Here is a 12,739-nt window from a genome sequence, read left to right on the forward strand (position 1 = left end):
GCGCTTGTCAAAATGCAACACTATACATTTTCCCCCCCTGCCAGAAGTGCAGTGAGTCGGTCACACACTAACCTCTCTTAATTCATGGCAGTTTACTATCACTTTTAATGAATGGTAAATACACACTACAATAGATTTATTTTTATTTTTTTTTGGGGGGGGGTCTAATTTACCTCCTTGTTTTGCACCCAACACCCACTGTAGTTTGGAGAAATCAGCAAAAGGGTGACACAATTAATGGAAGCACACTGCTCAGTATGTTTTCGTCAAGTTTTAATAGTGTCAGCCAGCCAAAAATCAGCGTAGATCTTACTCAAGTGACATCCATATGCAAAACCTTACAGTACAGCATCCTGTTACTGCCTATCAGCCAACACATGAAGCAACACCATGCCCATACACAAAAATAATGCCTTTAATTAGATTGCTGATGATGATGCTGATTAGATACTGCTATATGCTTCCTATAGCTGTACAGTTTAGTGAAGATAGATCCGGATCATGAGTTGCGTGCACATTTTATGAGCAGCTTTGCATTTACATGCAGTTACATGTGATGTTAAACTGGGATTGAGTGTTAAAGCATGCATTCTTAACAGACTCTGCCTGCCACTTATTTTCTACAAAAAAAATCTATTAACATCATATTAAATCACTCCCTTCTGTGATAAATAACCAAGTGCTGAATCTTGACCAACATACTGTCACTATCAGTACTGGTACATTCAAATACAAACCAGACATTTGCGTGAGCATGCCAATTTGTACGTATAAAGAACAGTGCAAAACACAATATTCATTCCTGAGACTAGTCAGTAATTAGTCCCTTCATACCCTTATGATTTTCATCACTTTAAGTGTCACATTTTGCTCTCCTTACCATTCATTGGACAATATTATAACAGGAAAAATGTGTGATATCTACAGCAAGATGTATTGTGATTCATCATTATCAGCAACACAAGACACATGGACAAATAATATGTGCTCATTTGGTCAAGAAAGAAAAAAAAAAAAAGAAATATGGCATTCAGTGGAATTTTTAGCTGCACATACTTTAAATGCTTGGTTCAGAAAACAACCTGACACATGAATACTACAGTGCTAATAGAAATTGAAGAACTCTTTATACAGATTTGTACAAAATGACAAACCTTTTAAGACATGTTAATTCCCTCAGCTGTCAAAGGCTGTCATGTAGCGGTAAAGATGAGGTCCTTTGCTTGAATGCTTTTGAAATAAAAGTCAAGTGCAAAATAAAAAGGCTTTTTAGTTTCTGAAACGTTTTCCCGTCGTTTGCTGTAGAGTGCTTGCTTAAAGAGAGCGCGTCTCCATCTCGATCTTCTCCTCCGACTGCGAGGACTCGGCTTCCTGGTGGCTGACGTTCGGCCGCACCGTCACCAGCGGGCCGCCGCCGTAGATCGAGTGAAGGAAGTTCCACGTCTCTTCAGAGATCTGCCCCGAGTCAGCTCCTGCAGGGTTAATTAATGCAAACACACCCGCTTACACATCACAAGTACGACAACAATCTGCAAAAAAGACTTACAAGATCGTTAATTTATATCTTACTATAATTTACTTATAACATGCTTTTTACAAGATGAAAAACTACAACTTTCTACAGCAGAGGAATAATAAAACATGACATCCACAATAATAATAATATTAGTACCTTGTTTGAGTGTTAAATGGCCATTCTTGTTGACTGTAATCTTGGAATTATCAATGGGACCAGGTGGATCTTAAAAGATGAAGAAGGACAATTAGCTGCCACAATTATAAACAACAACAACACACATGCCTATTGTTCTTCAGACACATATTCTCAGTCCTAATTGTTTCAAAGAGCAATGACGGTTAAATGTCAAATGTTTCTGTCACAATATGAAAAGCAGTTTCTGCACTGCACTTGCTACAGAGAGAAAACAAATATTAGAGGTGCAGAAGTCAGAGGAAAACAGACGTTTGCAGACGTGCCAGATGTAAGTTGTTATAAATAGATATGACAATACAAAGTGTGTGGAGAGAAAAAAAAAGAGAGAGGGAACGCGTGGAATAAAAAAGAAGACTAGTTCGACGGTTCATTTATGCTGTAGCAAGAGGGAAACTTGACTCGGGGGACTAACGCAAACTCTTTGAAGATAAATCAAGACAAGAAACGGGACTTCACAGCTTCTTTTGAACATGAGCAGCTTTTGGTAGCAAGAGGATGTCCTATTTAAAAAAAAAAAAAGCTGATTGTTTGGTTTATTCTCCTGTCCATAAAACGCATAGATGTGACATTTGTTTGATAAGATAAATTAACATCTGATAAGAAAATAAAATCACAGCAGGTTTCTCATAGTAAATCATAACCAATCACCAGATACTGAACATTTGACACAGCTGTCATGTGGTGTAGATTTAGCCCTTTAATAAGACATTTAAACCAGGCTGGGGGTGGAAAGGCACGACTTCTGTCCAATTACCATTGTCTTTTCCTTTGACAAAGCCCTCCCACTCACGAAACCACTGCATGCTGATGCAGTATATGACCACTGGAGACTCCTCCTCCTGGAACGCCTTGTTCAGCTACAGAGGGGGAGCAGAGGGAGGCCAGAGAGAGAGGAAATGGGGGAGGAGAGAGCAGTAGAGACAAGAGGGAGGAGAAAGGACACAAACAGATGGGGAGGAGAAATGGGAGGAGGAGGAAGAGGAGAGGGGGGGGGGGCATTGAGGGGTTTTAGAGGGAGAGAGACAAAAAAAAAAGAAAAATTAAGTGAGGATGAAAGGATTGAGAGGAGAGGAGATGGAAAAACCTAATCAATTTTCTCTGGCAGTTATTCCAATTAGAAGACAGTCTTAACACCACACTGCACCCATTTTCTACTTTCCTGGAAATGACACAATCCCCGCACTTCTTGTTGGCTTTGCTGAAGCTAATAACAGGTGCATCTGTCCCAATGCATTAATGATAAAGGCTTTCATCAGACTCACACCTCTCATCTCCTGCTGGGTGAGGAGCACCAACACATGCAGCCTATCAACTGGCTAAACAGATTGGAAAATAGAGCCTATACATGTCCACGGTTACTGGCTGCTCAGACTCACACACACACACACACACGATGCATTATCACTCACACCAGTTTCTTTTTTTTCTTTTTTTACATTGTTTCTGACTAAAAGCTTGTCTGCCTTTTCCCTTACTGTTCACAGTTTGCCTGGTGAACGTATGATTTAAAAGGTCTTACCCGGACAAACATGTCCAGCTCTGACTTGCGCCGTTTCTCCAGTTTTTCTATCTCGATCTGGCACGTGTGGCAAACGTACAGGTGGTTGACAGCCGGTCCCCCTCCGTACCTGCGGAGAAGCGGTCCACATTAACTCTCTCACAGATAAAAACCAACGGCACAAAGGGAAAAAAAAGATAATACACTCAGGAGAACAATGAGCATAGTGTCCACTCCGTATGTATGTGTGCAGTGTGTGTACCTGCTGTAAAGGTGATCCCACACGTTCTGTGGCAGCATTATCACCAGGTCGTCGATGAACGACGCTTTGTTGGGTGGCACACCTGATGAAACACAATGAAACACCCGGTCGTCAGACATTAACGAGGTAACATTTCCAATGTGTCAGGATGTTGTATAGAATATAGATCAGTGTTGGAAACGTTGTTACCCTTCCTCAACTCCAGTGCTCATCATTAGAGCAGTGGCTCTTAAACTGAGAAGAATCTGACGAATCTCACAGGATTATTAAATGTTATTATGATCTAAATGAAAAGAGAAAAAAGAAAGTTCTGCTTTTTCTTGTGATATTTTTTGGTCACTGTCCCTCTTTTTAAGGCGTCTGAAACTCTTGAAGTGAAACAATCTGAGGAGGAAGAATCGCTCGTCTTCACATTGAAGCCATAAACCTGTGACAAAAGGGTCACAAGTACATTTTGCCTCATTTTCAAGGCTCACAAAAAGGTTGAAAGGACAGATAGCTTTTATTCTTTGTTTCAGTGAGGATTTAAAATCTTGTCCTTTCCTCATCCTTGAAGCTAGATTACTCTAATCCTGCTCCAACATTATATTTCTGAAACAATTCACACATTACATTTAACAAATGAAAAACCAAAGTCGATAGAGAGGATCCTTCGGTTTTAGGGCAAAAACAGCTACGCATTTAAACTGATTTGTGGGTGAATGGGTGAATTAGAAAAGTTCAATTATCTGGAATTATCAAGTGATTAAAGATTTGTTGTCCCCAGATGTGACATTCACCGAATTGCAGCTGAAATCCTCATTTTGCTTGCTACAGTACGAGAGATCCTGAAATTATGAAAAAGACACCACAATGCAGCAGGATGTGTGCGTGCAGAGTCACACAGAGAGGACTGTGATTTGCACATATAAAAACAAACAAATCAGATCAGTTTGTTTTTTTGTCCTGTTTCCTCGAAAAACCTACGGCTGACAACCACGTCATGTCTCTTTCTCTGGAAAAAAAAAAAAAAAAAAAACCTCTCCTGGAGGAACAGAGTCCCTAATAAAAGGCTTTGCGAACTGTACCCAATTATCCATTTCTGATGACACCCCTTGGCTACGAATAGGAAAGTGAAAATAAGCTGTGATACTTTGGATTTGCATGGAAAACTAAACAACTGACAATCACTGAGCTGATATTATCTCCGCTTACGTACATGACTGGGCTGTTTTTACAGCTGCAGAGGAGAAAGAGGAGGAGGAGATAACTGGTAGGTGCTTATTTACACCACGAACGCATTCTTCTTTACAGCCGCTGTAGCCTGTAACAGCTTTATCATAAATTTACATGATTCCAACTCAATTTTCAATACCGCCGTTTTCCAGCATGAATAGAGAGAGGTTGGAGAAGAAAAGCAGCTGATTGGCACAAACCCTTTAAGAATCCGCCCCTCTTTGCTACTAAAAGGAGAAAGACGGATCATCTGTACAAAGAGATGTAAAACCCTCTTTTGAAGTCTGCTGTGTTGCGAGGGGAATACTCTGCAGTCTTTGTCAGAGTCAAAAAAATCCCCAGCCAAGATGAAAGAAAAGGCTTGTGTGGAAGGGGAGGGCAGAGCACAGCTTTTCCGCTAACTGTTTGGACACGGGGCAAAGTGAAAGGATTCCTGCACAGAGACGCTTTGACCTCTGTGTGGTTTTTGGGGGAAGAGGAAAAAAAAAAAGAAGGAAGAAGAAAAAAAGAAAATAAAAAAAGATTGTGATCGTATGTATGTAGTACCTCCATGCGAGCACAGGAAGTCGTCATTGGAAATGGGCCCCGGCTCGGCAAAGGTCTTGAACTTGTTAAGCCACTGGCGGGAGATGTAGAACTGCAGCAGGCTGGGCTCCATCATGCTGAACAAACCTGACACCCTCCTACGCTCCTTCACCGCATCCTCGTTGCTCTTTCTGTGACGGGAACAGACCAATCAACGGGCGAGATGTGAGTAATGAACATGGAAGCAGCCAGAGAAGATCTTGGAAGTGTTACCAAGGGAGGGGTGACTATGCTTTGTTTACAACTGTTTTAAAGTGGAGTGTTAACCGTTCCAACGGGTCCAGTGTGTGTGTGTGTGACGTCTTACTTATAGAAGAGCACATAAGCTTCTGCGTTCTGGACGAGGGACTCGGACACCTCGGTCACACTCTGGTCATCGAATTCATACCACAGATTGTTCGCATCGTTCCTGCAGTAGGCGATGTAGTGGCCACCTGGAAGCAAGACAGCGTGGGGAATGTGTTAGAGCAGCATTCATAAACCTAACAAGTGCATGTGAAATGTTCTAATGAATGCAGGACCCTCTTAAAGTGCCAACTGATGGCAGATGCCCCAGTCTGATGTAAAAAAAAAAAAGGTTGGGAATGTGCCCACTCACTGCTGGCAGTGCCGTGGTGACAGATGACTGACAGCAGGTCGTAGTTGGTGGTCTGGGCGGTGCCGTCTTTGGCCAGGAAGGGCTGCAGGTCCAGGCCCTCCAGCGGGAAGGAGACGTGAGTGCTTATCTTGGTGGAGAACATCAGTTCGTGTCTGAAGCGCTTCAAGTGGATGCAGAGAATCTGGAGCAACAGAAAGTTGAATTATTTTAGAAACCTGGGTGTGAAGCTCAGGGGATGAAATTTTTTTGGTTTATTCATGACATGAGGTACAACACTTGTCTGTATACCTCTGGCAAACTTTGCATTTTACAAAACTTGACTCCGTTTCGTAATCTAAGGAGAAAAAAAAAGACAGAGCAGACGGGCAATCATTAAAAAAAAGAACTGTTTCTGATGAGGAATCAGTCGTCTGGCTTAATATTCATCAAGTACTCACTTCTTGCATTTTTCACAGCTGTACATGTTGTCTCCTAGAAAACAACAAACACACAGTTATTGAGCCGTCAACCTGTGAGTGCTTGTGTTTGTAGGACAGATTCACACCCACTTGCTTACCCTTCAGTTCATCTCTGGCAAAGAAAGCCGCAAGACAATCTTGTAGCGTGACCACGGGACCCCAGAACCAACTAAATACAGAAACAGACAGAGTACATTTTGAACAAAAAGGAGGAAATAAAAGCAAAGATTAACTCGTGTCTGGTGTGAAATGTAAATAAATACGGTGCTGACATTACACACAAACACGCACCTCTTGATGTATTCCATGACAAAGGCGATCCAGCCCTGTGGCGCATACGCCTCCCCACAGGAGCCCGCTTTTACCATGGAGGTCTGGTGGGTGGCGGAGTGGAGCTTGGCCAGGTCTTCCTTCCCTGGGATGGGCAACGAGATATCCTGGAAGTTCTCCAGAGTTACAGACACCTGCCAGACACAGCGCACACACACAAACACACACACAGGAACGATTAATCTCAGGACAAGCACAGGCAAATAACCACATGTCAATATCACAATATGTGGCACAAGAAAAGGCAAAACAAATACGGTAAACTGTCTAGAATATTCATCTGCATTTCCATTACCCCTACAAATGCGCAAAACCTAAATATCGCAATAAAAAACAGGTAATGGAAACACCTATGTTTCAAAAAACCTCACAAATATCGCCAAAATATTTTTATGCTCTCATGAGGTGGTTTTTCAGAATAGTTCCTTCTGTTACAGTTGCGAGACTAGACTTTACGAGAGTTACGGCTCATTCGCAAAACACTGGAAACATCTGCAAATAGCAATTGTACTTTTTCAGAAAATTTCAGATATATCGCTTTTATTTTGTGAGAAAACCTGCAATGGAAACGCAGCTACTGTCTCCTCTACCACTGTTCCCCGTCACACTCTCAGCAATCCTGCTATCTGTTTACTAACCCGATCGCAGGTGAGGCACTGAACGGAGCTGACAATGGTCCCGTCGAACACGTCCGAGATGACGCTGCGGTATTTCTTCTGACGCTTGTTCTTTGGTGGAGAGAATGTGGTCACTGCTGTGGGAGGGCAGAGAGAGAAACACGAGAAGAGCGCTTTACTGTACATCTGCAGAGACAGATACAGGATATAAGTACACTATTAAAACCCAGACTGTATCAGCTGTCGGTCTGGATGCGACGGCCTCTGGTTCTCTTATGTACCTTTCTTGTGTGCGGGGTTGAGGCTGGGCCAGCCCGAGGCAGCTTTGGGCGGGCTGCTGGACATCTTGGGAATGTGTCCCTCCATCGGGACTGGACTCTGCGGTCTCGTGATGTTGGACATTTGGATATCTGGGAAGGAATCTAGAGGACAGCGAGTGGGGTTTCAATACATTGAATTTGAGGAGTCGTCGCTTTTTTCTCTACGGCGCTCCCCCTACAGTTTCAGAGTGCATACAGTGCATATCCTCAAATTATGGATTACTGGGCGTGTTTGTGTCGTGCCGCCGTAAAGCAGTCCATGTTTCTCTAAAGACGAGAACTTGGACACCGGGTCAAAGCGCTGATCTTGCAAGGTTGGTTGTTGGGCCAAGAGACGTTAGGTGGAAGGCAGAGAGCCTCCATTCTCATTTAACAATCACAATTCCTCCAAAACTGTTTAATTAAGGTAAAAATTCTGCACAATTCCTCTTTAAAAATAAAGCCTAGTAGATAATTAAGTAAATTACAGAAGAATTAAACATGACAGAGAGTTTTTTTTGACTCCCTGATGAAGGCTTGATGTTGAAACGCATTGGAGCTATTTTAAATGTCATTGTGACAATGCCAGATAAATAAAGGCAGTTTAATGATTTAAAGAGAGTGCCTTGGACTTTTCTCTGTTTTAACACCTCCTGTATCCCTCTCCAAATAAAAGAGCGCCTCTAATTAAGAAAGGAAGAGCTCCTTGTTCAGGGTATATACAGGAATCTTGAAGTTAATTTTAAAACCTTTTTAAGACTTTTTCAAGACCTTCTCAATATTTTTCAATACCTCACCGCCACTTCAAGCTGTAACCATTTACATCAGTGGCACTTTTAACTTAACAGTTTTAGTTTGTGATAAAGACTCTAGACCACTATGATACAACATAATTCAAAATAGGCTGGGATAATAAATCAAAGGCAAAGTTTATCAAAAAACAAAACAAAAAAACATTGCTCCACTCTCAAAAAATAAAAACAACAATCTTCTTTTCTTTTTTATGTATCGTTTCATCTTTGGTTTTTAATAAAATAAATAAATTCACACACTTTTTTTAGGACTCAAACTCTTGGACAGCTAATTCAGAAAAAATACCTTGAAAATTTAAGACTTTATAAAGTCCCGAAAAGACTTTTTAATACTTTTTAAGGGTCTTAATTTTCCCAAAATTGATTTATCACCTTTTAATACTTTTCAAGACCCCGCGGATACCCTGTTGTTTGAACATTTTTTATGACAGACTGTAGTTTCAATGTGATTACCTGACGTTCTGCTCTGCACCTTGATGGCCCCCTGGCTGCTGATGATGGGCGTGTTCTCGGTGGTGGTGGTGTCGACGTCTTTGTCCATGTCCGTCCCTCCGGAGTTTCCGCCCATGACGCCGTGAACTCCGGCACGATAAAGGTCGTTGATCATGTTCTTCTCCTTCTGCCACTCCCTGTTGGCCTGAATCTCGTCCTGCTCGGGGATCAGCATCTCGGCCTCGTTGGTGTCGTCCATGTGCACGTTGCCGCCCTGCACCTCGTTGTCGGCGCGCTCGCTGCTGCCGCAGGACTCGCAGGACTGGAAGTCGTTGTCCGACTGGCTGTGGTTGTCCTCCTCGGGGCCGTCCTCCACCGTGACGCCGCTGGACTGGTCGTAAGGCTCGGGCATCGGCTCCTTCAGCTCCTCGTGAAGCTGATCCATCAAGCAGCGCAAGAACTCCTGGGAGTCCTGGAGATCGCAAGAAACAAACAAACAAAAGATTCACTTTCTCATCTCGTCCATCTCTGCCCCCTCCCTCTGGAACTCACTCCCCAAACCCATCCGTTTTTCTTTTTATTGAAGGGTTTGCAGATGGGGAATATACATCTAGTTTCAAAGGGAAAAAAATGACAAAAAAGGTTGAATATCTTATTCAACTCAGAATTCATTAAAAAGACTTTCACCGCCTCCACAATTCATCATCCCAAAAACATTCTCAATCTCATACCCCCCCACCAAAAAAAATGGATCTGCACACATCTCCCAACATTCAAGACTCAAAACTCACCTCTTTAAATGAGCTTTTAATGTATAAGTTTGTGCATTTCATTATTGCTTATTGCTGTTTTTGAATTATATTTTATTCTGACTTTGCTCTATTTTATGATTTGTAAAGTGTAAAGTCTCTTTGAGCATCTGGAAAAGCGCTTGCAAATAAAATGTTAATGTATTATTATTATCCAAATGTTAGTTGAGGCTGCACATTAGTTCCAACCGATTGAAAAATTATAGTTTTGTGCCGTTATTTTTGTTTAATTAGTCAAAAATAGCTAATTTCCTCTCCTTGAATAGAACATTAAAACATAATACATCACTAATTCTTCCTAAATATAATCGAGTCTGACAGACGCAGCACAGCTTTCTTCTCACAGCTCATTTTTTTCCCCAAAAAAATAACAAACAACCACCACTTCACCTCATTTATCCTAATTCTGCATAACAAAACCTGAGAGCAAACGCTCATGAATGTGTAATCAAACTTAATGAACCTCAGACATCCAATCTCCCTCTCAGGCCAGATGAACTCTCCTCTCCCAGGACCTGGAATGTTAACTTCATTCACAGCGATGCTAATTTCAAGGCTGCGCAGCCCAGCGTGGCGTGACAAATGAATATTCCTCAGTTAACTCCTCTGAATAAACACTGGCAAGCTGAGAGGAAACAGGCCCTTTTATCGTCTCACCATTCAGGCACATAAATCCCTTATTTACAGACACTGGACAAAGACAAGACGTGCTTCAGTAATACATCCTCCAAAATCCTTTATGTTTATGATGCGTGGATCTTTTCATCCACGCACCTCCTGGAATCAAATTGAGCAACTTGTTTTTAGGTTTAATGTGAGTATTTGTGTGTGAATGAAAAAGTCTGTAGCTTTAGATTTAATAGTTGCAAGGAGAAAAAGGAGGAGGAGGATTCAGTTTATCTGGCTGAGTGATTTGAGTTGGAGCTAAAGTAATTTCTGTAAAAGGATGAACACCGAAGGTTATGGAGTGGAAGAGGAGAAAAAGAGAAACGTAATAATATCTGGGACAACTTTATAGTCTGGCCATCAGACCCATAATAACCTCGCCTCAACACAAAGTCAAACTGAAAGAACTTCTCAGTAAAAAAACAAAAAAAAGAAAAGAAAGAGGATAAAGTTTGTTGACCTGCACCTGTTTGTGTTTCATGCTACACCGACTGCATCACAGTGTAATGACTGCAAACAAAAAACCAAAGCATTACCCACACATATCTGAGCTCACTGAGACACCCAGACATCATTACGGATATGAGAACATCCCACAAACTGTACAAAGTTAAATCGACACAAAACTCATTACGCTTTTTTTTTTTTTTTTAAACTAATTTGCAAAAAGGCAGAGGCAGAAGTAAATAAACCCACCTGCTCACATCATAACAAACAATTACTTTTTAGTAAAAGTAAGAAACAAAAGTTGCAAAAAGTTGCAGTTAATGTTTCATCCAGTTCTTATATAATGAATATGCAAACGTGTTACACCTAGTGATGTCACGCTTATAATTTTTTGTCAGAGAAATAATCACGGTATTACGATTATCAGGATTATTATGCATTAATTACTTTAACAACACTATGCATGTGTAAAATCAAACATAGTCAAAATATAATTACATTACTAATTATATACACTAAATATTTTAAGTATCTATTAATATAGGACCAATTATGAATCCCCCAGGGGAAATGTTTGAAATATTAAAGTCATTTATTATCATCTATAGCAAATGTTAAAGTTTATTTTAATCAGGTTTTTTTTTTTAATTATTATTATTACAAATGACACACTAATTTAAATTCCTACCAATTCAGTGTTACAGTATGTTAGGTAAATGAACCAGAATCTGTGCATTTACCTTATTGCAGATATGGTTCTGACATGATCTTTTTTGGAAAGTGACGGTATTTAGGAATCTTTATGATAAATTAATTGCGGCGTTTAATACTGCGATTAATTGTGAAAACAAGTAATCGTGACATCCCTAGTTACACCATCTAAACGGTGACTCACCTGCTGAGAGTATCCTCTGAACATGGGGTTAATGGCTTTGATCCCCTGGAACAAGTTGGTTGGGACGACATAGGAGGGTCTGCAAGGTGAGAAAACACAACACATTCAACCAAGCAGTGACGTACACAACAACTAATAAGGAAGTTTAACATGATATGGTCCTGGATTACTCCCAAAAAACCACTTAGTTATGTCTGGTCGCTAAAGCCCTGAAGTGAGCTGTGGCTTGTGGGGTAAAATGTTGGGGTGTTGTGAAGAGACACCGACCTGTTCTTGTGCCACAGGTCTGAGACTAGTTTCTGGTAGCTTTTGCAGAGTGCGGGCTTCTTGTCCGTCCTCACCATGCCACCACATTCAAGGAAGAACTGTGTCAAAGGCGGGCTGCAGGTGGACAGAGACAGAACGACATCACATGTGGAGACTAAACAAGCTTTTTTCATTTGATTCTTATCATCAATCTGAACTGAATCGAACAGAAGTAGATGTAATTTGGGGAAGCGTGTGCTACTGTATATCCATTTTCAATTCCTTCAAATCTGCTGATTGTATTAGTAGAAGTTCTCATGAAGCAGAAGAACATTACAGAGGAAACTGAGAGTGCAGTATTTCTACATAATGCTGTCTTCCGCCTGTATTTCTGATTTATTCTACTTCATTAAATTCCTATTTCACTTGTTGAGTGATATCACAAACTCCCAGGGGTACTAGCTCATGCAGGACAACTCCACCCACAGCTGAGGGCTGAAGGACATTGGAAGCAGCTGAAAGAGAGAAAAAACAGCTGAGGAGTTTTTTTTATATATATATATATTTGATGGATACACAGTGCTCGGGAATTCTTCGAGGAAGAGTAGAGACTACAGGATGAACAAGGCACAGAGTGTGTTCCCTTCCCTTGGCAAGAGAAAAGTCCTTCAAACTGAATAATGACCCCGACAGGAGCTGAAATAAGCAGCGTTCACACAAACAGACATCAAAAGGAAAGTTTCAGAAACGCTCCCTCCTTCTGCAGCTGCATGACTCAGTTCCTCCTATTTCTGGAATGTGATTTAGATTGCAAATTTTGACCCACATCTTTTTTCCTTTTTTCCATTTGGACTTG

At 41.2% G+C, this 12,739-nt stretch overlaps 1 protein-coding gene across 2 annotated transcripts in view; it reads right to left on the reverse strand.

The window, feature by feature from the left end:
• Positions 1-256: 256 nt before the first annotated feature.
• The window catches only part of usp33 (ubiquitin specific peptidase 33), a 30,297-nt gene continuing 17,814 nt past the window's right edge, over positions 257-12,739 (reverse strand). Inside the window, exons 9-25 of one of the 2 annotated variants that reach the window (XM_085805530.1) lie at positions 11,905-12,018; positions 11,638-11,716; positions 8,842-9,292; positions 7,559-7,699; positions 7,299-7,414; positions 6,622-6,794; positions 6,429-6,499; positions 6,310-6,343; positions 6,161-6,206; positions 5,873-6,053; positions 5,582-5,708; positions 5,236-5,405; positions 3,475-3,556; positions 3,234-3,342; positions 2,469-2,571; positions 1,673-1,741; positions 257-1,472 (exon numbers count right to left, since the gene is read on the reverse strand). In XM_085805530.1, coding sequence (XP_085661656.1) covers positions 1,315-1,472; positions 1,673-1,741; positions 2,469-2,571; positions 3,234-3,342; positions 3,475-3,556; positions 5,236-5,405; positions 5,582-5,708; positions 5,873-6,053; positions 6,161-6,206; positions 6,310-6,343; positions 6,429-6,499; positions 6,622-6,794; positions 7,299-7,414; positions 7,559-7,699; positions 8,842-9,292; positions 11,638-11,716; positions 11,905-12,018 — 2,224 coding nt within the window. In that variant the 3' untranslated portion in view covers positions 257-1,314. The remainder of the gene's footprint in view (positions 1,473-1,672; positions 1,742-2,468; positions 2,572-3,233; positions 3,343-3,474; positions 3,557-5,235; positions 5,406-5,581; positions 5,709-5,872; positions 6,054-6,160; positions 6,207-6,309; positions 6,344-6,428; positions 6,500-6,621; positions 6,795-7,298; positions 7,415-7,558; positions 7,700-8,841; positions 9,293-11,637; positions 11,717-11,904; positions 12,019-12,739) is intronic. The other variant, XM_085805529.1, reaches the window with a different exon arrangement.

The sequence above is a fragment of the Trachurus japonicus genome, chromosome 17 (genome assembly GCF_045865225.1).
Source record: "Trachurus japonicus isolate A0001 chromosome 17, Traja_1.0".
Taxonomy (NCBI): Eukaryota; Metazoa; Chordata; class Actinopteri; order Carangiformes; family Carangidae; genus Trachurus; species Trachurus japonicus.